General features: G+C 35.8%; 1 protein-coding gene and 1 long non-coding RNA gene across 2 annotated transcripts; both read left to right on the forward strand.

Annotated features, from left to right (window-relative positions):
* Window positions 1-2,783: 2,783 nt before the first annotated feature.
* Window positions 2,784-17,239, forward strand: LOC147384199 (uncharacterized). The gene is made up of 4 exons (XR_015172990.1): window positions 2,784-2,987; window positions 15,796-15,946; window positions 16,486-16,615; window positions 16,938-17,239. It is a non-coding gene; the product is annotated as an uncharacterized LOC147384199 (long non-coding RNA).
* A 4,036-nt stretch (window positions 17,240-21,275) lies between these two features.
* LOC147384200 (UPF0481 protein At3g47200-like) lies at window positions 21,276-22,427 on the forward strand. Its single transcript, XM_086424885.1, has one exon. It carries the CDS (start codon window positions 21,276-21,278, stop codon window positions 22,425-22,427), a length of 1,152 nt encoding a protein of 383 aa, XP_086281011.1.
* Window positions 22,428-23,648: the final 1,221 nt, after the last annotated feature.

Consider the following 23,648-nt stretch of genomic DNA (forward strand, 5'->3'; position numbering starts at 1 on the left):
ATGATCTCTACAGTGAGGAGATCATTATCACCAAAAATCAGCCCATTTCAAAACTTCTAACCCTATAAAAAATGGTTTACAAAAAATGGACGGTCCACGATTTTTCAACTTGTAAACTGGGGCTAGAAGTTTTGGAATGGGCTGATTTTTGGTGAGAATGATCTCCTCACCATAGAGATCATCCTCACGAAAAATCAGCCCATTCCAAAACCTCTAACCCATGTTTTGAAAAATGTTTTGCCAAAATGTTTATCAAAATGTTTGTTGCTGAACGAGACCCTATATATATATTTTCATTTCTGATCTACTTTTGATGGAACATTAGGAAGTCGAAGTGCAAACCAAGTAAGGATCGACTCCATATTCTTCCGATTTTCAGGTCTCTTCCTATTAATTTCATTAGTTTTTGTTCCAAAAGTTACTCAGATCTTGGATTCATTTTTCCTATTTGGAAATTTGAAAATTTTCGTTATTTCTTGTTACATTTGAAATTTCGAACAAAATAAGGTGTTTTGAGCATGAAATTGGAAGTGGGTAAAATACTCGATGTTTTAAAACCAAGATCTCTGATGTTTAAAACCAAGATCTATGAGAGGGTCTGGTTTATTTCTTGGAATAACAATCTAAGAGATCTTGTGATTTAAAATCAAAATCAAATCCAAAATCTAACTAATCTTCATAAGATTGTGGGCCAAAATTTATGGAGAGAGAGAGAGATAAACGTACCTCAGGACGAGAGAGAGAGAGAGAACGATCCACTGCCGGCCGCCGGAGTTGAGATGCAGCTCACAGCTATGTGCACTGTCGCACACAATGCCAAGAGAGAGACAAGGGGAAGAAGGGAGGGATGACCACCGGAGTTAAGCTGAAAATGCCGGAAGGAGGTACGACCGTCGGCAGCACAAACGCTGCAACTACAATAGACGAGAGAGAGAGAGCAGAAGGAAAGGAAAGGAGCAACCGCACAGGAAGTCAGGAACAATCGAATAAACGAGACTTAGGTTTTTCATTTTTTTTAAAAACTTAAAAACTAATTATATATTTAATATTTTATTTTAAATAAATATTTATTCGGTTTTCGGGTTGGGTCGGTTTTTTATATTGTTTAAACCGAGAACCGAACCGAATTCGTCGGTTCTTCAATTTTTAGATCCGAAACCGAACCGAAATAATATTAAACCGAACCAAACCAATCCAAATTCTACGGTTTGGTTCGATTCTCGGTTTGAACCGAATTAAGTTGCACCCCTAGTTCCTTCCTTCAATTGTTTAATATGACCACGAGATGGTTTAGCGTAAGTATTAGCTAAGGTTTGCCATGCATCAAGGGAAGTGGTGGTGCGAGCAATAAGTGGTTGCAATGAAACAGAGATAGCACCAAGGAGAGCACTAAAGATGAGATGATCCTGACGCTTCCAGGTTGTGTATGCCAGATTTGGGGATGCAACACCATTGACGGTGGCGGTGGGTAGTGGTGGAGTATGAGTGCCATCAATGAAGTGATGAAGATCATAACCTTCAAGAAGAGATTGAATTTGAAGGCTCCATGTGAGATAATTAGTGGATGACAATTTGGTGATATTTGAAAGATTGATTGTAAGGAGAGAATGTTGAGGATCTTGGGAGTTTTGGATGGTGATAGGATCGGTAGTGGAGGAGGAGGTCGCATCGGAAGCCATTGAGGATGCTGATTGTGGTGTTTCTGGAAAAAAAAAGAAGATAATATGCCCAAGAAGATTAGGCTCTTGATATCATGTTGAAATAGAAAGAGGAATGTTGAGAGACAACGACTTGACTTCACTATTGATTAAGAATGAATATATATACAGAAATGTTGGGCATTGCCATGAGTTGTCCCAAAACACAAAAATAGGAAACTCTCCTAGAATTAGGGGGATTACAACTAATCACAAGGATATTACAACTAATTACAAAAAATACAGAAATAGAAAACTATCCTAAAATTAGGGAATTACAACTAATTACAAAGATTTAAAATATAAAGAAAATATATTGTAATTGATTCTCTAATAAGAATATTTTCTTTATTGCCATTTCCTTCTCTTAGCAGCAATCAACTGCTTTGGTTGTAAGCCTGTAATTCAATTGGTCTACACATATGCTACAATACTCAACCATAAAATCATGGATATAAGCCTAAATTACCTTTAATTTGTATCTTTTAGCATTTGAAACGTGCATTTGTTATTAGTCTATGATACGGCCGAATTTGGTCAGCAAGGACATCCAAATTCATATTTTCTATATAAATTAATCTTCAAAATCTCTAATAAGCACTGAACACAAATTTCTAAATTAAGAAAATTCCCATAATCCATAACATAGTATTCGTTACATGCAAATTAAACTCAATTAAATTTCCTTCATACAGAGATGTGCACTACTAGCCAGTCGAAGTTGACAAAAATAAAGTTGGAAACAAGAGAGAAAGAGAAGGCAGCTCAAAGTAAGCTAGTCAGGCTACCTTAAGAATAGCTTTATCCTGAAGATCTCATTCGCCAACTTAATTAAACACCTAAACTGTTAGGATACTTATTTTAGTTTTCTTGTTATATTAGTTTTTTAATTCATTTATCATTATTTTCGAGAGTTTCTATTTTAAGTTTATTAGGAGTTTAGAATGTGCCTAATTAGGATTTAGAAGTAAATTAAGAATTACTATTTAGCCTAATTAACAAGTTAACCCTCTATACACTACAAGAAAATGGTGAATTAGGAACGACATTATAAAACGGATTTTAGCCGTTTCGAATTTAAAATGACTTTAATGAGTTTCACCCTTAAAGACCGTTTCTAATGGGCACTTATAGATGGAAAAAATCAAGAGAAACTTCTCAGGGCTCTCATTCTAACAGGAATGATAATATCTCCCATTGATCTCTCCCCTTTTATATTTCTTCCATTGCTTTCAAAGATTTTTTCGATTCAAATCGATTTCAGCCCTATTCTTCTTCGATTTTGAGAAGGTGAAGTTCATTTCAACCCTATTCATATTCAATTCTGAGATGGTGAAGCTCGTTTCAATCATATTCATCTTCGATTTTGATAAGGAACTCAATTAGCAAACCTGTAAGATCTTAAATAAAAACCCTAGAATCGACATTTATTTTTGTTTGAGTTTTTATAAGTTTTTGTTTTGAATCGGGTTGATCAGGGATTTTTTTCCAAATTTGCTCATTTCAGGATTTTTTATTCGATTTTTTTTCTTGAAGCCAAATGATTTTATGAGATCTGATTGATTTTGATCACAATTAGTGTAACCTTCAAGCTTGTTAATCTCTTTAAAGTTGAGATTTTAAAGATGAGTAATCTCTCTCTTTATTATTTTTAGGGATTTTGAGACCTAGATTTAGATAATCACTTTAGATCTTTCGCTGATATTTCGATTGAGGTTGTTAGATTTGAAGTGTGTTTTGGTTTCTTTGATTCTTAGAAGAAGAAATTTAGTTTTGCTTCATCTATTTGTGGCGTTCTGGTTGATTTTATTTCTCTGTTAACATTTGTGATTTTTGTTATCGAATTTTTCAATCTGTTAGATCTGCATGTTGATGGACATAGTAACACTTTCAAAAACCTACACCTGAATTTAAAAACCATGTTATTTAGAAATTTAGTCTCATTACATTCATAAGTTCGGGATTCAATAAGCTATCAAACAATTTGTAACGGATTTCGAAGTTTAAAGAAGTCCTTAAAATATTTCTATAAATTAACCACAGATGTGTATGTTAGAGTTTGTTTTAGAAGAAAGCATTTGTATTTGATCTTGTAGACACCCCATTTTTGCATCCGCCTGATTAATCAAGTCGTCAACCCGATCGCAAAGGTTCCCAATGATGGATGTCTATTCCAATGCTTTATTTTGTTACCAGATATGTTTCAGAAATCCGGATGAGGTATCTCGAACTGACAAAACATAGAAACCACGCTACGCTAGGAAAATACGACCCCAGAAACATAGAAATCATCATCTTGCAAACCAAAAAGAAGCTTCACGATAAAAATCACTAAAAATGATCAAATTACCAAAATACCCCTAACATCAAAACAACCTTAGAGCTTACATTACGCTTAGGAAAATCCGTTCAAACACATAAAACAACAAATCGAAACCAAGTAAACCACTTCGCCAATTTTCACAAAATTTGACAAAATTACGAAAATACCCCTCATAAAGTTCACGACCATTTCATACAAAAAACTTCATGAAAGACAAAAACCAACATTCCCATTGAGTTCCTTACGAAAAACTGATTCCAAAACATCCTGAAACATTGAAAAACGACTTAAAACGTAAAAAATCCTCTCCGAGGGCAAAATGGTAATTTCACAATTTTCATAATTAAAAAATTCGAAATTAATAAATAAAACATTAAATATTTAAAGTGAAACATTAATGAAATTAATTCAAAACTTTGAACCTCAAAAATCGATTAATTGGACTCTCAGGCAAAATTGTTGAGGGTTCGTGGGATATTTCTTTAAGGACCCCTCCATTTGGGGGTCCAAAGAATTAAAGATATTTTAGAGGGGGGTTCTCCAAAAATTAAAAGTAAATCAAGTAAGACTGAAGTCAAGGTATTAAAGTCAATCAAGTGAGACTGAAGTCAAAATTAAAGTCAATTAAGCAAGACTAAAGTCAAGATATTAAAAGTCAATCAATTAAGACTAAAGTCAAAACCCTAATCTAAACTAATCGAGTCAATCTCATAAGACTAAGGTCAAAACCCTAAATCAAAACCCTAATCTAAACTAATCAAGTCAATCTCATAAGACTAAGGTCAAAACCCTAAATCCAAACCCTAATCTAAAACTAATCAAGTCAATCTCATAAGACTAAAGTCAAAACCCTAAAACCCTAAAGACTAAGTCAAAACCCTAATTGAAACCCTAAAAGAAACCCTAATCAAACCCTAAATGCTTCTAAAAACTTTATAAATAGGAGCCTCCACACCCTATTTTCGTATCAAAGAAAAAACCCTAGGAAAAGTAGGTGAAGAAGCCCCCACAACCCCTCCAAAATCCTAATTTTGGAGCCCCAACTCCTTCCCTAACACCCCTACTCCGATTTTAGCCTAAAAAACACCTAAAAACCTTTCAAAAACACCCCAAAAATCCACCACAAATTCGAAGCATCCAGATCCAAGAAAGAGACACCTTGCCTCGGAGATCAGAAATCAGATCCGGAGACAAAGCGAAGCAAGGAGTACGGTACAAGGAACTGTTTTTCAGATCTGAGGGAATAGTACTTTTGCAGATCGAAGGTAAGGTTTTTTTTATTTTTTTAATCTAGGTTTTATCATTAGCGATGTAGCTATATTTGGTATAAGTAGAGACCGGCATTGGCCGGGCGGGGTTGGTGCCTAACACCTTCCAACCCCGTAACATGATCTCCGGATTCAGATTTCTATAGTAGACTAGTTCTTTTTTATCCATTGTAGGGTCAATTTGGTTCCTAGACCATAATAACTAGGTGGCGACTCCCAAACCTCAAGGGTCAAAAGCGGATCCGCGCACCCCGCGGATCGAGGGCGCTTTCAGTGGCGACTCCACTGGGGACGTTGAGGATCAAACTTGAAAAACCCCAAGTATGGGGAGTATCGCTAAAATAATCTAGATTTGTTTTATTTTATTTTATTTTATTTTTATTTTTTATTTTTTGTTGTTTGTTTGTTTATTCATTATTTGCATTTTTTATTCTCTTTTTGTTATTTTTTGTTTCATCCGATTATTGAGCATGCCATTTTTGATTGAAGTTATTTGGCTTCGACATATTGTTATTATGAGTTAATCAAGGGCATCTAAGGTGATTGTAACTAATGCAATATTTTGATATGGATGATTTTATTGAGGACGGGATGTTGATAGTTGGACAATAATTTTTATGCATGGGTAGATTCATTTTTTTTAAAAAAAAAAAACAAAAAGAGCTTTAACGTGTGCTTGATTTGTTGTTCTATTTATTTATTTCTGTTTTTATTTTTTTTTATTATTATTATTTTTTAAAAAAAATTTATTTTTGCAAGCCATGCTGTCCATTGACAGCAAAAGGAAAAAGAAAAAGAGTGGAAAAAAAAAAAAAAAGAGGCGTTTGAAGGTTCTGTAACCTAAAGACCAATTTTCGTTTTGATTAATGGATGGTGTGTCCCAAGAGAAAATTGAGTTTTAATAAATACATTTTTTTTTTTTAAAATCATTTTCTCTTCTTCTCTGCCAATGGATTCCAACGTCTCCAACAGAGACCGATTGTTCTAAAAAATATAACGATCAGTTTGATCTCTCAAAGCAAATCGTTTTGGAATCTGTCACGTTAATCGGATTATGATCGTACCTTTTCAAAGAGAATGAGTGTTTCATTCTTCGAACGCTTGGAATCGGTAACCAATCCAAGGCCGTTGAGTTCATCAGATTTTATTCTCTCTTTGATTATCAAAGAACCATTGAAGTTTCCGATTGGTGGAGAAAATTTAATTTGGAACGAAAGAATAGGATCGGATTGTTCGTGATGATCTCTTCTTGAAAAATCTGTTTTTAGTTTCGAATTAATCAAGTTTTTTTTTTCGGTATTTCGAGTTTCAGTCAGATTTCTAACGAGAAAAACCTCGTGGTCATTAAATCGCTTGGTTAAAATTGCGACTCATGGAGTCTGTGGATATAATGTCCATTCAAATATTGAAATTTAAAGAATGATTAATGGCAGTTTTTTTAATGTGATTTTTCTGAAATTCAGATTTGAGATCACATGAGATCAGTGATCATTGAACTAATGGCAGATTTTTAAACGTCATGTCTTGGTAATTCAGATTCGAAACCACATGAGATCAATGATCGTTGGACCCATCTTAACCGATTGTATCAAAAAACAAGATTGTTTTCTATTTTTTAAAAAAAATTTGGCGGACATGGCTGAAATCTGTTGGAGAAGATGATGTGAAAATTAAATAAAAATTTTATTTTTTTTACTAAGGGCACACCCCCTTTCATTGAAAATGATGAGTTGTTATAACAACCGACCAAATCGCCCTTGTTTCATTTTTTTTTATTTATTTTTTTATTTTTTTTAATTTAGTTTTTTTCTCTACTATTTTTACTTGCTGTCCTTTTAATAGTTTTAAAAAAAATTTTAAAAAAAAATGTGTTTTTAGGTTTATTTATAAAAGTAAAAATTGATTTGTTTTTTTTTAATGTTTTTTTCCTCTCTCTCAATTCGCGTAAAAATCATCATCCCAACGATTTTCATTTTGTTCTTAATCCAATATCCTCAGAAATATTAATTTGGTTAGTGTCACCCAAAATGACTCTTGATTAGACTATATAAGTTGTAAAAATTGCGCTTATTACAATGATTGGATTTAATGGATGATCATATGCCATTGATTAATTTACTATGATCGATGTAGGAAGGTGATGTGTATGTTTAGATCTTAAATCGGACCATGTCATTAGTTCATGTTAATCACCCTTCTAACATGCCATAATCTTGCTTGAAATATACGTCTGATATTGATCATAATGTTGATCGTGATTAAATGCTCATGTGGTTAGAATGATGTTAATCTTGATTAAATATTCATATGATTTGAATGGTGTCGATCTTGATTGAATGTTCACATAATCCGATGTATGATGGTATGATCAGGCCCATGGGCCCATTTGTTTGAAAAAAAAAAGCCCCGGGCACACCCCACCCTGTTTTGCACACACCACATGCACGTTTACCGCTTTACTCACTTACACGTCCCATTTAGCCAACGTGGCACTAGTGCGTGGCCCGGTCTCTTCGGAGACGCGACGTCATTCATGAAACCCACAACTCCAGTCACGTACCTTAGGGTATATCAAACTGGGGGCATCAATACCATCTGATCAGGTGATTCTGAGAAGTATGTTGATGCACCCAGGCTGGAGCGACCTGAGCCTTTGACCTATTGTAAGCCACACAGTCACATGTCCCGATTGCCAACGTAGTACTAGTACGTGGTCGGTCCCCTCGTGGGATGCCAAACCATTTATGAAAGCTACAACCCTTGACTTGTACCCGTAGGTATAAAAGATAATCTAAGTGTATCAATTGCACTTCTTGGTCAAAACCGGCGCCTAAGCAGATCTTGCCCCGCTGTACCCTACTGTACGAGGGGGATAGACTACGTCTATTCTAGACGAGAGGTATTTAAGTGGGCCCTTGCTCAGCATTGTGCGCCACCTCTCAACTGGGGATCAAACTGGCTGTTTTTGGCTTCAGAGAAGTGAATTGAGGTTTTGGATTATCACCTATACGGTATATCAAACCAAGTTACCACGTATCGAAAGGTATATAGGTGTGCTTGGGCATGGGTGGCCAGATAAAAATGCATTGCACGTAGTAAGCTTAGAGTCTAGAAACCTTCCCAATAGGTCACGACTCGAACTTATCGTGGGTGTTCCCGGGTTGTTCATTGAATGGAATCTTATGAGACTTTGTGATTGATATGGATGTATGTGAATGATGAGATCAGAGTGTATGATTGTCCTCAAGGATAAAAAATATTATTTTTGAAAATCAAAATGGGTGCACCAACCCAATAAAAAATCCATCTCTTGCAAATGACCCAGCCCAACTCGATCCAACAATCCTGATGGACCGGGCCATTTAAATCGAAATAGAAATCAAATTTTCAAAGAAGAAAAATAGTTTACAAAGGGAAAGTATTTTTCAGAAAAAATATTTTCCAAAAGAAGTGTTTTCCAAAAAAAAGTGTTATTATCTAAAAAAATGTTTTCTAAGAAAAAACGTTTTCCAAAAAATATTTTCCAAGAGAAGATACTTTCCAAATAAAAAACTATTTTTCAGAGAAAAAATATTTTTCAGAAGAAAATGTTTTCCAAAAGAAAAGAAAAAGAAGGAAAAATAATTTGCAAAAGATCTATTTTTGCATGAAAAGTTTTTATGGACCTTGGAAAACTATCAAAAAAATGTTGTAAAAAAATAATCAGATTTGTAAAATAAAAACATTATTTTCCAATATTTTTCAAGAGTGCAACATAATTATTTTTCTTCTGAATAATCATTGAATAGACGAATTTTTTAATGGATTGGTGCACAAAATTCAATAAAATCTCAGGGTTCATTTAAAATGTTATCAAGGGGGTGACACTGAAATTGGTTAAATTCACTTTCAAAGAGGTTTAAGAGTTATCATTGTATCTAAGCTCAATCGTCCATCGTCTAGGTAGGGTTGTAAATCCGATCAGTTAGAGTAAACGTCAATATCAAGTCAACAGTCAGAAATGACCTCAAAATTTCTCAACATCGTCCAGTTGTTCTTTAAAGATCATAGTGCTTCAATCCTACCGGTTATAAGCAATATCTCAGTCCTCAGTCCTAATCAAACTCGTATGAGTACTTATCTTGAATTTTCAAGAGTTATTTGGATTAGCTCGAGTCCCTTTTTCCAGCAAGGTCATGTCTTCCTTAGATTGAGTCTACTCTTTCCTATTGAGTCAAGTTAGTTCATTGAGTCTATAGAGGTGTCTGTTGTCCCATCTGAAATTGATCGGATAAAGGAAATTTTTGAATACCTCGAGCGCATTAACGAATTAACTAATAATTTGATAGATTTCGTTTCTGAACAAGAAGATAAGAGTCGGGCTCAACCTTTAATCGAGAAAGGAAACGTCTTTGACCTCGAAACAAAAAATAATTCCTAAAGAGATTCAAATAGAAACCATCTTATCCCTAAAGGAACACGAGGGGATAATGAATTTACTCAGAAATTTCAAAAGACTTGTTCGTGTGATCATATGAGGGTATGCTAGGTACAAGCTTGGGTGTTGTTCAACACGAAATAGATACTCGTCTATATCGATGGAATTAAAGAAGATGTTATAAAATGTATCAGCACTATCCTTACTACATCTTGAGTTTCAAATCACATATTATCAGTCGATATGGGGGTACCTTTTGAACTGATCTCTGATAATGGGTCGTACTTCAAAGCATAAATCATTACTCTATGTTTAAAGTTGAAGATCCGGAAGCACAAATCATCCCCCTACCGTCCTCAGATCAATGGAACGATTGAAGCAGTTAGTAAGAGTCTCAAGACTATCATCAGGAAAATTGTGTCAATCACATCGAGATTGGTCAGAAAAATTATCATTCACGCTATGGACATATCGAGCTTCAATTCGATCCTCTACTGGAGCTACTCCCTACTCTTTAGTGTATGGCATGGAAGCAGTCTTGCCAGTTGAAATGGAAATTTCGTCTCTCAGGGTCTTGTTGGAAAATCATTTGTTAGAAACAGATTGGGTTCGTCAGCAGCATGAAGAATTAAACTTGATCGAAGAAAACGAGTTAAAGCCTTGTACCATGTGCAAGCTTATCTAAGAAGAGTCACCCGTGCATTTGACAAAAAGGTCAAAGCTCATCATTTACAAGTCAAGGATTTAACTATCAGACTTCAAAGAAAATTGAACACTCCTCCTCGACTATAAGAGAAAGTCTGAACCCAATTGGAGAAATTCATTCATTAATGAAATACTGTCTGGAAAAGTTGTCAGACTTCAAGATCATGATGGAAGTGAACTACCAGAGTCAACCAACCTTGACCGGATCAAATGGTACTACATTTAAGGAGGCCATCTTTGGCCGAATCAATTTTCCTACTACCCAGTTCATTATATCCTTTCTCAGCCCTTTGCAGCCTGTTTAAAAAGAGAAAAATTGTGCCTTTTACTTCTTAGCCTGATTACCTAACCCAGGGGAGGGAAAAATCTGAACTACGTTTTGGTCTGATCCCAAAAATTTGGGGTACGTAGGCAACTTGAGAATTTACTTCAGGCCCGACCACATCAAAATAAAAAATAGATTCCCTGATGAAGAAAAAATCTAAAAAAAAAATGCAAAAAAATATCATCCAAAATGGGGAATAAAATTCAAGAAAAAGTTTAAATGAAATGCCACACAAGGGGCATTTGGGTTTTTGAGCCTCAAAATCCCTTTCATTTTATGCCTAGTCCCAAGCCTACCTATAAAAGTCCTCCTAAGTACCGTGTGAAAAAGTCAAGGAGGGTAGTAGAACATGATCAGACAGTAATTCTAGAAGGTCAGAGGAAAAGAAAAAAGATAAAAAAAAAAATGATGAAGCCTGCTAAGTTGAAAACTCGAAAAGGGCGACTTAGGCAAAAATTAAGGCAAGCTCGCAAAGTTGAAAATCTGAAAGGACAACTTTGGCAACAATCAGAGCTAAGAAAAAAGAAAAAGCTCGCTAGATTGAAAACCTGAAAAGGCGATCTAGGCAAAAGTTAGAGCAAGCTCGATAGATTGAAAACCTGGAAAGGCGATCTAGGCAAAAGTTAGAGCAATAAAAAAAAAATAGAAGAAAATCCCAAGCTGAGAGTAGTTCGAGCTGAAACGTCAGAAATCCGAATAATCAAGTTCAATACTCAGCTTAAACCAGGCATAGATTCAGAAGTCACAAGTATCTTGTCTACGATCGATCTGAAAATTCTTACTTCCCCAAGTGAACCAATGGAGAGAATGGTGAATTCTATGATGAGTCTCAAAAGGAAATATTTTGTTCTCTTGAGCTTGACTCAAAATCTTTAATAAAATTAAAAGTTGGATCTTTATTGCGTTTGTGGTAATCAAATATTTCAAACCTTCATACAAGGGGCATTTTTTTCTTTCTCCTCTAGATATGTAATTCCCCCCCTTTATACTAGGGGCATTTTTTAATGATGTGTTCAATTATTTTCAATGCCATGTTTATTGTCAAACTAGGGACATTTTGTTTTTTAGCAATGTTAATCCTAAAAAAATAATGAGAACTCCAAATTTAAGGTTACTCTCTTGATAACAATTTTTCAAAAAACTCTTAAGGTTCAAACTCAAGTTTTAAATTTACAAAACTTTTTTGATAAAACCTTGAGGTTCAAACAAATGCATTCTGAATCTCACATAGGAGATAGGATATCCATTCTGTCCCAAATCTATTCATGCCCAGATTCAACCACTCTTCTCCAGACTCATTTTCAATCGTTTCTCTCCCAGATTTATTTCCTTGTTCTCAGTTTTACTCAGTCAGTTGCCGCCAAGGGTTATCTTGGATTTTGCTCAGTCTCCACCAAGGGTTATCTTGGATTTTGCTCAGATGCCGCCAAGGGTTATCTTGGATTTTGCTCAGTCTCCGCCAAGGGTTATCTTGGATTTTGCTCAGTTGCCGCCAAGGGTTATCTTGGATTTTGCTCAGTCTCCGCCAAGGGTTATCTTGGATTTTGCTCAGATGTCGCCAAGGGTTACCTTGGATTTTGCTCAGTTTCCGCCAAGGGTTATCTTGGATTTTGCTCAGTCTCCGCCAAGGGTTATCTTGGATTTTGCTCAGATGCCGCCAAGGGTTATCTTGGATTTTGCTCAGTCTCCGCCAAGGGTTATCTTGGATTTTGCTCAGTTGCCGCCAAGGGTTATCTTGGATTTTGCTCAGTCTCCGCCAAGGGTTATCTTGGATTTTGCTCAGTTGCCGCCAAGGGTTATCTTGGATTTTGCTCAGATGCCGCCAAGGGTTATCTTGGATTTTGCTCAGTCTCCGCCAAGAGTTATCTTGGATTTTGCTCAGTTGCCGCCAAGAGTTATCTTGGATTTTGCTCAGTCTCCGCCAAGGGTTATCTTGGATTTTGCTCAGATGCCGCCAAGGGTTATCTTGGATTTTGCTCAGTCTCCGCCAAGGGTTATCTTGGATTTTGCTCAGATGCCGCCAAGGGTTATCTTGGATTTTGCTCAGTCTCCGCCAAGGGTTATCTTGGATTTTGCTCAGTTTCCGCCAAGGGTTATCTTGGATTTTGCTCAGATTATGCTCAGCCAGTTGCCACCGAGGGCTTTCTCGGATTATGCTTAGTCAGATATCGCCGAGGGTTTTCTCAGATTATACTTAGATAGTTCATTACTCTTTCACCCCGAGTATGTAGAGTAGAACCCCAGAAAAAATAGTTCATTACTCTTTCACCCCGAGTAGGTAGAGTAGAACTCCCGAAAATAGTTCATTACTCTTTCACCCCGAGTAGGTAGAGTAGAACTCCCGAAAATAGTTCATTACTCTTTCACCCCGAATAGGTAGAGTAAAACTCCCAGAAAATAAGTCCATTACTCTTTCACCCCGAGTATGTAGAGTAGGACTCCCAGAAAAAATAGTTCATTACTCTTTCACCCTGAGTAGGTAGAGTAAAACTCCCAGAAAATAAGTCCATTACTCTTTCACCCCGAGTATGTAGAGTAGGACTCCCAGAAAAAATAGTGCATTACTCTTTCACCCTGAGTAGGTAGAGTAAAACTCCCAGAAAAAAATAGTTCATTACTCTTTCACCCCAGTAGGTAGAGTAGAACTCCCGAAAAAGAATTCATTACTCTTTCACCCCGAGTAGGTAGAGTAAAACTTTCCAAAAAAAAAAAAAAAATTGTTTATTACTCTTTCACCCATGGTAGGTAAAGTAAGACATTCAATTTTTTTATGCTCAATTTATGCTCAGTTGTGCTTAGTTTATGCTCAGATTTTACTCAGTTTCACACAGTGCACACACTTGCACACTTGTTCTTTTAGTCAGGGAGAATTCTTTAAAATTCAAGGATCTGACGCCATCAGTGAGAGCTGTCGCTCGAGGACCTGACAACGTTTTAGTTCGGGAAGAACTTTACCCTCAAGGATCCGAATACCCCGACGAATTGCTGAATCAGGCTGCAAAATGAACTGTCACTAGCTTTGGCATTCGGATATCGCAATATCTACCAAAATAGATTTGCTATCTAGTTTGCTTCAACCCTCTACCAAAGAGGGGCATCTGTAGACACTCCATTTTTGCATCCGCCTGATTAATCAAGTCGTCAACCCGATCGCAAAGGTTCCCAATGATGGATGTCTATTCCAATGCTTTATTTTGTTACCAGATATGTTTCAGAAATCCGGATGAGGTATCTCGAACTGACAAAACATAGAAACCACGCTACGCTAGGAAAATACGACCCCAGAAACATAGAAATCATCATCTTGCAAACCAAAAAGAAGCTTCACGATAAAAATCACTAAAAATGATCAAATTACCAAAATACCCCTAACATCAAAACAACCTTAGAGCTTACATTACGCTTAGGAAAATCCGTTCAAACACATAAAACAACAAATCGAAACCAAGTAAACCACTTCGCCAATTTTCACAAAATTTGACAAAATTACGAAAATACCCCTCATAAAGTTCACGACCATTTCATACAAAAAACTTCATGAAAGACAAAAACCAACATTCCCATTGAGTTCCTTACGAAAAACTGATTCCAAAACATCCTGAAACATTGAAAAACGACTTAAAACGTAAAAAATCCTCTCCGAGGGCAAAATGGTAATTTCACAATTTTCATAATTAAAAAATTCGAAATTAATAAATAAAACATTAAATATTTAAAGTGAAACATTAATGAAATTAATTCAAAACTTTGAACCTCAAAAATCGATTAATTGGACTCTCAGGCAAAATTGTTGAGGGTTCGTGGGATATTTCTTTAAGGACCCCTCCATTTGGGGGTCCAAAGAATTAAAGATATTTTAGAGGGGGGTTCTCCAAAAATTAAAAGTAAATCAAGTAAGACTGAAGTCAAGGTATTAAAGTCAATCAAGTGAGACTGAAGTCAAAATTAAAGTCAATTAAGCAAGACTAAAGTCAAGATATTAAAAGTCAATCAATTAAGACTAAAGTCAAAACCCTAATCTAAACTAATCGAGTCAATCTCATAAGACTAAGGTCAAAACCCTAAATCAAAACCCTAATCTAAACTAATCAAGTCAATCTCATAAGACTAAGGTCAAAACCCTAAATCCAAACCCTAATCTAAAACTAATCAAGTCAATCTCATAAGACTAAAGTCAAAACCCTAAAACCCTAAAGACTAAGTCAAAACCCTAATTGAAACCCTAATCAAACCCTAAATGCTTCTAAAAACTTTATAAATAGGAGCCTCCACACCCTATTTTCGTATCAAAGAAAAAACCCTAGGAAAAGTAGGTGAAGAAGCCCCCACAACCCCTCCAAAATCCTAATTTTGGAGCCCCAACTCCTTCCCTAACACCCCTACTCCGATTTTAGCCTAAAAAACACCCAAAAACCTTTCAAAAACACCCCAAAAATCCACCACAAATTCGAAGCATCCAGATCCAAGAAAGAGACACCTTGCCTCGGAGATCAGAAATCAGATCCGGAGACAAAGCGAAGCAAGGAGTACGGTACAAGGAACTGTTTTTCAGATCTGAGGGAATAGTACTTTTGCAGATCGAAGGTAAGGTTTTTTTTATTTTTTTAATCTAGGTTTTATCATTAGCGATGTAGCTATATTTGGTATAAGTAGAGACCGGCATTGGCCGGGCGGGGTTGGTGCCTAACACCTTCCAACCCCGTAACATGATCTCCGGATTCAGATTTCTATAGTAGACTAGTTCTTTTTTATCCATTGTAGGGTCAGTTTGGTTCCTAGACCATAATAACTAGGTGGCGACTCCCAAACCTCAAGGGTCAAAAGCGGATCCGCGCACCCCGCGGATCGAGGGCGCTTTCAGATCTCCACTGCTTCGTTAGAAAGTAGGAATTTTTTTTCCATTACATCATCCAAAATAAGTGGGAATTTATCAAAAGATTAATGTTTCTATGTATTATTATCTAAGAACAAATGCATTAGATAGTTGGGTAGGATACTACTGCTAATTCTTATATAGACAGAGGATCACTTGATTCTTATCATGCGCTTTGTTTTGGTAGGTAAGCTACATTAAGGGGGCATCACACACAAGAACCTTAGAATCTGAGCTTGGGGCACCACTCCATAAGAGGTTGTTCATAGCTTAGAGACACATTTGATTGCAGAGTATGGTCTGATGGGTCAAAAGTATTCATATAGAGTTGTTGGCAGGTAAGCTGCTCTTTCTCAATGCATCTATATCTTAGCTCATACTTTTGTTCTGTTTTGAATCACTACTCATTGATTGATTCATCAAATGTTGGTACTTGGTATTAGGTATCGAAACATTTCTCAAGAATAATTACAAGCTTTAAGTTGTTAAGTAATGTTGTTGTAATTTTTATTTTAAATTTATGAGATCTTGATTTATTTTTTATACTTCTCTTGGGTTGATGGAAACCTCTGCATTTATGTTGTAATTGTAGAGTTAGTCCATCTGAATTTGTCCTACCCCTTTCGAAGTTTGTTAAAGTTGTATTTCACACTCTCTATCTATTGGGATGCATTTTCGGATGCTCTCTGAGACTAAAATTTATGCTTGAAACACAAAGCTCTGTTGGGCTAACTAGTCCCCCCCCCCCCCAATTAATGATTCCGTGATCTGTGATATTTTCCGGCCTAGTCAATTCTGGATTAGTCCCTTCTTTATTTTGATATGACAGAAAATTTATATGTCATTCTATTTTAAGGCTTCTCTTTTTCATTGATAGCTAGGATTATGATTCATATGAAGAGAATCCGGGAATTGCTCCTTTTAGTGAACCGGAGGCCCAAATTATGCGAAAACTCTCCTAATCATTTGATCCACATAAATGGGTCAATGTGCACTCTAGAATGGAGGTAAGTGTCATTCATATTGTTAAGAATTTTAGTTGGTGTGCTCCTTTCTTGTTTCTGCCCTCAATCGTTTGTGTGACACTAAATCTAGTCAAAGCACCCTATCCATTTTCGATACAGGAACACTTAAAGAGTTTAAGTTTGTTTAGTCCAAATAATTTTTTTATTTTTTGCATATCACCCGCACTGCTATTGATTTTCTAGCTTATCTTTCTTCCTTTCTCCTAATAACCCTCCATTTTCCCTTGTTTTCTTTTTATTTATAAATATCATGTCTTATCCTTTCCATCATATTTCATTCTTACATTGATACTAGTTCAATCAGGCTCTGTTTATGCCATATGATCACAAGAACACGACCCCAGATGGACTGGCGTCACATATAATGAAGACGATGCTCAAAGACGTGAACCATCTTCACTGCAAGGACCAATGCTTAGTTGGGTCTGGTGGTGGCTTTGTTGGGTTTGTATTAAATTATATACTGAGAATAAAAAAAAGACATGGACATGAGGTTCCCATAGTTTAGAAGACCAACAATTATTTTACAACTAATTACAGTAAACCCAAACATGGAATCATTGTTTGGCATTTTTATAATAATAAAAAGGAAAAAATTGGCATTAAGAAACCTAGAATGCATTTTGTCACTGCAAAGTCTCCTAAAGAGGGTTTTTTTCCTTACACTACAACATATATGGAAATTAAGAACGGTTGTAAACTATTCCTAAGCCAGTAGGAAACGATTTATAGACCATCTCTAATCGAGGCATCGTTAATGAATTTAAACGGCTAGAAACCGTTCTAGATCTTAGGATTTGAAATGGTTAAAACCCATTCTAAAACTCAGAATTTGGAACACCTAAAAACCGATCCAAATCTGCCTTTATGTATAGTAACCCAAAAAACATCTTAGACATCGGATTTTATAAGAATGATGTCTTAAGTCTTAAGACTTTAGATATCAGTTACAAATCAATATCTAAAATTGTCATAAACTAATATCTAAACTTAAAAAAAAAAATTAATTTTTAATTTTTTTTTCTATGCAGTTATTACCCATGGTCAAAATAGACCCGAATTTATACACAAAGAGAGTTAAAATGAGTCATAATTTACAAATCCAAAATTACAATGCATCGATAAACCCTTCACAATTGTTACACAAGCACAAGTGCCTACAAGGAAGCAATGCTATCACTCCCATCTCTCCCTATCTTCTTTAAGATCCTCACAATACCCACAACTGCCAATTGAGTTGCCTTTCGCGTCACCACATTGCATACTCTCACGATGAGCTTCCACACCTTCAAAGGAGTGTCTAAGAAGCAAGTGCTCCTGATCAACCAAAGAACCAAGGACTATAAGGTGAGAAACCTCCATGTTCACTGTTCAACTCTAAAGGCAGTCCAATCAGAAGCATAAATAAATTGAATACAAATAAAAGTACCTAAGATAAAGGACCTAGAGTCTGTGTTGACAACAAAAAATCAAATTTTAGGTGATGTTATCATTTTTTCAACATTACCAAGTGAAGGATTCTCATTGAAAAAGCAATGAAAATGAAATTGATAAAATAAAAAATTGATCAACAAGCAAGAAACTAATCTTGTAAAGTCCATAAAATAATCAATGATTTTCTCAAGCTTCCATCCTCCATATTCTCCAGCCCATAGAGGAAGTGAGTGGTGGAACGAAGTCAGCATAACCTTCATTCCACATGAACGAACTCTTTGTATGATTCATTTATATTGCTCCAGTGTTGCATATTTTGTTGGAACTTAAAGGGTTGAATGTGAAAACCCTTTAATATTCAGTAGATTAAACCTTATGGTTATTCAATCTATTAACCATAGGTTAATTCAATCCCATGTTTGCTTTATGCTTTATGCTTTTTTACTTTATTGCTTTAAGTTTAGTTGATAATTTTTTTTTTTTTTTTGCTTTGAGTAATTTTAGTCTCACATCAATTAGGAGAAGAGTTGATTTGCAATTCTTAAATAGTTGTACTTCTAATAGTTTTAAAGTTGATAGAAGTAGTGGGCGGGCTCACCCATGTACATGAGGGCCCAAGAGGAAAACCCAAGGTTCCTATTGGAATTTGGATCCACCGGTCTGAAAACCTTAATGCATGTGTGCGCAGGGGGGGTGCAAAATTTTGGATTTATACCTCACGTGCGCACAAAGGCCCATTTTTGCTTTAATTTTCAAGGCTCGCTTATTTAAAAAAATTTAGACGTTTTAAAATTTGTTCTGAACCAGTGTGTCTGTTCTGAACCAGCACATTCAAAGAGGTCTTGTGACTGTTCTAAACAGTCACTTTCTCTTTATTTATATCCAAATGTTTAGTCGATTTAAACTACTTGATCTCTCTGCTATTTTATTTTACATATTTTCGACAACTCGTACATCTTTATTTTTTCGTTATGAGAGGACACAACATCATCGAGTTTGAAGTTACATTTTCAATTTAGAGTATCCTTTTGGTTACGTGGGTTGTTGTATCCTGTAGAACGAACGCCTATAGATTGTGGTATCGTAGCAGGGGCGAATATCGTTTTAGGATAGTGCTTGTGCACGTCTCAATCATTTTAATTAGGTAATATTTTTCTTATTATATTCAATTTGAAAATAAGGATTTTTTCAAACTTCTTCTCTCTCTGTCTATAAGAAATCAGTACTTAAGTAATAACATATTTAACCTATGTCATGCCAAAAACTAAAATAAAATATCATCCAAATTTATCTCTAATGGCAACAAACCCCATCAAAATCGCTTATCTATTTCTTCTACTTAATTCATTGATGGGTTCGATACAAAAAAAGTGGTTACCTCTGTCGTGGTGCAAAAAAAAAGTCCTTGAACTAGACCTCTTTCCTCTCTCTATCAACCAAGAATTTTCACTATCTAGTATGCACAAGTTACTTTTACCAAAAAACACAGTTCTAGATCTTAACAAGCATTTCTTGAACACTGTCACCAAACAATCATGTTGTAATCATAATTATTATAAATGTGCCTTGAAGAGAGGCAAATATGTTAAAGCACTTCAGTCAAAAGTAGAGTCACCCCAAACAAACCTTTAAATTCCCTAAGTACATCAATGACTGAATAGGTAGATGGTGTCAATGGACTAGCATGCGGGCATGGATTGAACTGTAGACAGGACTTCAGGCTTTGCCTATTTAAAGGGCATGCCACACAGCTATGCATGCATGCATGGATATAGAGAAAGAGACTGGGAGTGAGTGACAGTGTTGAAATGCACAGCGTTACAGTCTGAAAAACATTGATTGCTTCCACTATGAAATATAAGTCAAGATACAGCCCCTTGTGGAATGTAATGGAAAAAATAAAATTTAACAACAATGATGAAATATAATTTTAAAATTCAAAAAGTAGTACATTATGTTATATTAGACACATTCCATAGGGACATGTTTTAAATGAATAAAAATGTCTCATAATTATGTGACTTAGGCATAGATACGCAAGTACATGTCAAAGATAGAATCAAAAGAATGACAACAAGCCCACACACCCATGATAAAATTCAATATACCAGCCAAACACAAAATCAAGGTTGACTTAATAACCATGACATTGAGTGATCAACGTGGCAAAGGGGTTTTTAGAGTTAAAAGCCTCAAGTGCTTTTTGTTTCAAGCAGAAAAGTGAAGCAATTGTGTAAATAACCATAAGAAGAAATGGAAAGAGGGTGTGGTGATAATAATAATAATAACAATAATGATGGATATCCGCATCGATTTCATTAATTGATGTGTCACAAAAAGTAGTGGTTGTGTAGAAATATAAAATCTCCAAAACAAAACGGTGAACTAGCATACCTAATAGTAACTTTAAGTGGGAAGAAGTGGTTGTCACTCATCATGTCCAATGAGATGGCTAGCCTGGAAAAAGAAAAAAAAATGTGAACAAAAGAATATAGTAGCTAGTTCATATTGAAAACAGTAAGTTTCTTCAAGAAACAGAAACAAAAGCTTCTCACATCCTCATTCGCTCCTGCGGCCGTATTTATAAAGGATGTATCCGGTTGACCTGATTAAAATTAAAAAAGAAAAGAAAAACAATACATTGAGAACAAGTAACTGAAATGGAAGGGAAGGATGGAAATGAAATTCAACATTTGTAGAGGTGAAACTTGACTATAACACATTGTACAAAAGAAAAAAAAAATGGAAACTAGAACTAGAAGACTTGAAATGTTTTAAGGTGAACAGATGAGCCGCAAGGCACTCATGGATGCGTGAACATCATTCATTCCAACGAGGGAGGCTTGCACCTCCCGCTGCTTTTTTCATAAAAAAATGCTATTAAGTTATGCTTCACAATGGTGACAGTGCCATATGTCAACATAGAGAACACACACCTGTGGTTGTTCTGAACATCCATCATTTCCAGAGCTACATTTTGCGGTTAGTTTTTGACTTTTGAAAGAGGTGAAAAAAACTGAAAAAAAGAAAAAGAAAAAGAAAGTCAATATAAAAGGAGCACACACAATTCTCTGTTTCTTTACTCCAATGATTAATTGCCTGGTGCATTGAGATAAACACAAAGAGATTCCTAGCGTAAAGTTTATTGTCAGTTTATGACCAAATAACGTAATTGATACCATGCCCGTAAAAATTGTAGCAATGGTTGATGAATAAAGAGTGCTATGCCAAAGACACCATTATTACTAACATTCTCTCAGATGAAGAAGAATTCACTCAGATGATGATCTTAGATGGTTGCTTTGTTATGCAATTCATCCACATCTTTGTAAGTGGAGAACAAAATGAGTCGATGCCATGTGACTATAATGCAATTTTCCTACAGAGAGATTTGTTCTTGCTCGAGAACCAACTCCCATATGTGGTTCTTGAGGCATTGATGAAGTTGAGATACTCTGATCCTAATGAAGGTGTAAAAAATATCAATAAATTTGTCCATAAGTATAGTAATCCGTATGATGATTATCCTAGGGAGGTTTCCAATTTTAAAGATCCTCCCCTTCATCTCCTTGACCTTCTTCGGACCAAATTACTCATGAGTTCCACTTCTCCAGTTCGTCATAGCCGCGTAAGGTCTTATTATGGCCAATTGGTGAGGTGCACTGGGATTGACACTCGTCCCGATCAGGCCGATCCCAGCTCTGACAATTCGGTTTCACACCCTACAGTAGCAGCCCAGCCCAGCTCTGACGATTCGGCTTCACACCCTACAGTAGCAGCCCAGCCCAGCTCTGACTATTTACCTTTATACCCTCCAGTAAGGGAGCTTAAAGCGGTGGGAATTAAGTTTGGGAGAAGTCGTACAACTTGTTTAAACAACATTGAATTTAGTACTCACGCGGTCATTTATAAAAAGTTGACACTTCCTCAAATGATCATAGACGATCTAACCAAATGCAAGTTTCTTAACTTGATTGCCTATGAGATGTGCCCAGATGCCAACATTGGTTATGAAATCACTGGCTACATATGTTTATTGGATTCTTTGATTGATCATGCTGACGATGTGAAGGAGTTGCGGTTTAAGGAAGTAATCCTCATTTGCCTTGGTAGCAATGAAGAAGTGACCAATCTCTTCAATGAATTGGGAATGGGAATGTTTTTCGAGCCTCAAACCAACAAAAAAGTTATGAGGGGCATTCATTTATATTACAAAAACAAAATGAGGGTATTAATCGGTGAATTTTTACACACTCATTTCAATCGCCCCTGGACTGCTTTTGGTTTCTTTGTCGGAATTTGTATTATTGGCTTAGCTGTTACTCAAACCTACTTCACAATCCATTCTCCAGGGAAGTAAATTTTTTTTTCTTTATTTATGAAGTTATTATGTTGTCCTGTTTGTATCATTTAGGAGTATAAATAATCTTATTGAACTCTGATATGCCATCCTTTAGAGGAGATTGTCTTTGTTATTTCTTTTCTCTTGGAGATATCTTTTTTCTTACTATGTAATGATGAGCAAAATATGATTGTTAAAGACAACCAGATTCATAGTTCCCAGAGCCGTTTCAAGCATAAGGCCACTGAGGCAATCACCTAAGCTCCACAATTGAAGAAGGCCCCCCAAATTTGTTTTTGGGGTTCACTAAGTAAACTTTGTTTTTTTTTTTTTCAAGTTAGGTTTTGCAGAAAAATTAAGATTATTGAACTTGACCTTTTACAAATACACTGGTGGGTTTGGGAAGTGAGGCGAATTTGATTTGTTCAGCAAATTTCTTAGTCTTTTACAATAGCTTTTTAGCAATGGAGGCCCAAAGTTTGCTCCTCCACCATTCCACTAAAGTGGAAACGGATCCTCTGTAGAGCCATTTCCAATAGTGCCCTGTAGCTCTTCTTCTACAGCCCACAAAGCATCACTTTAAAAAAAAATAACAATTCAGATCTCTTGTACTTATGGTTTGGATCAAATTTGAAAAAATTAGATTTTTTTTTTAAACATGATCCATGACAATGAAAATGAACGGTCACTGAACTTCCAATTTTATAACACTTTTTAAATCTATAGATTAAGTTTGTCAACTCACTTAACCGTCTAAGTGCACTACAAGAAAAGAGCGCTATAGAGGATCTGCTTCTCACTAAAGTTTGGAAGCGGATCCTCTGTAGCACACAGTTCCTGTGGCACCCGATTGCAAGGTTTCAATGGATGAGAGGGCGCCACATTAGCGACATAATTAGATCTCACTCTTAAAATATTGGGAGTTCAGTAGCCGTTCATTTTTAAAGACATGATCTAGCTAGAGAAAAAAACTTGTTTTTTGAATTTTTTTTTAAATCATATCTAAGTCATGATCACAAGAGACTATCTAGATCGGTCTCTCAAAAAAGACTATGCTCTAATACCTAGGCGATGTTAGACTATCTCTTACACTCCCCCTCACATGTAACGTGTCTCCTACATTCCTGTGGTTACCCACTCTGATACCGTATAGAAGAATGATATATTATTGATTCTTTTAGATAAAAATTACAGCAACCCTAATAGGGTTTTATAGAAATCAAATCATACTAATAGATA

This window comes from Akebia trifoliata, chromosome 15 (genome assembly GCF_017979445.1).
Source record: "Akebia trifoliata isolate Shusen 1 chromosome 15, ASM1797944v1, whole genome shotgun sequence".
Classification (NCBI taxonomy): domain Eukaryota; kingdom Viridiplantae; phylum Streptophyta; class Magnoliopsida; order Ranunculales; family Lardizabalaceae; genus Akebia; species Akebia trifoliata.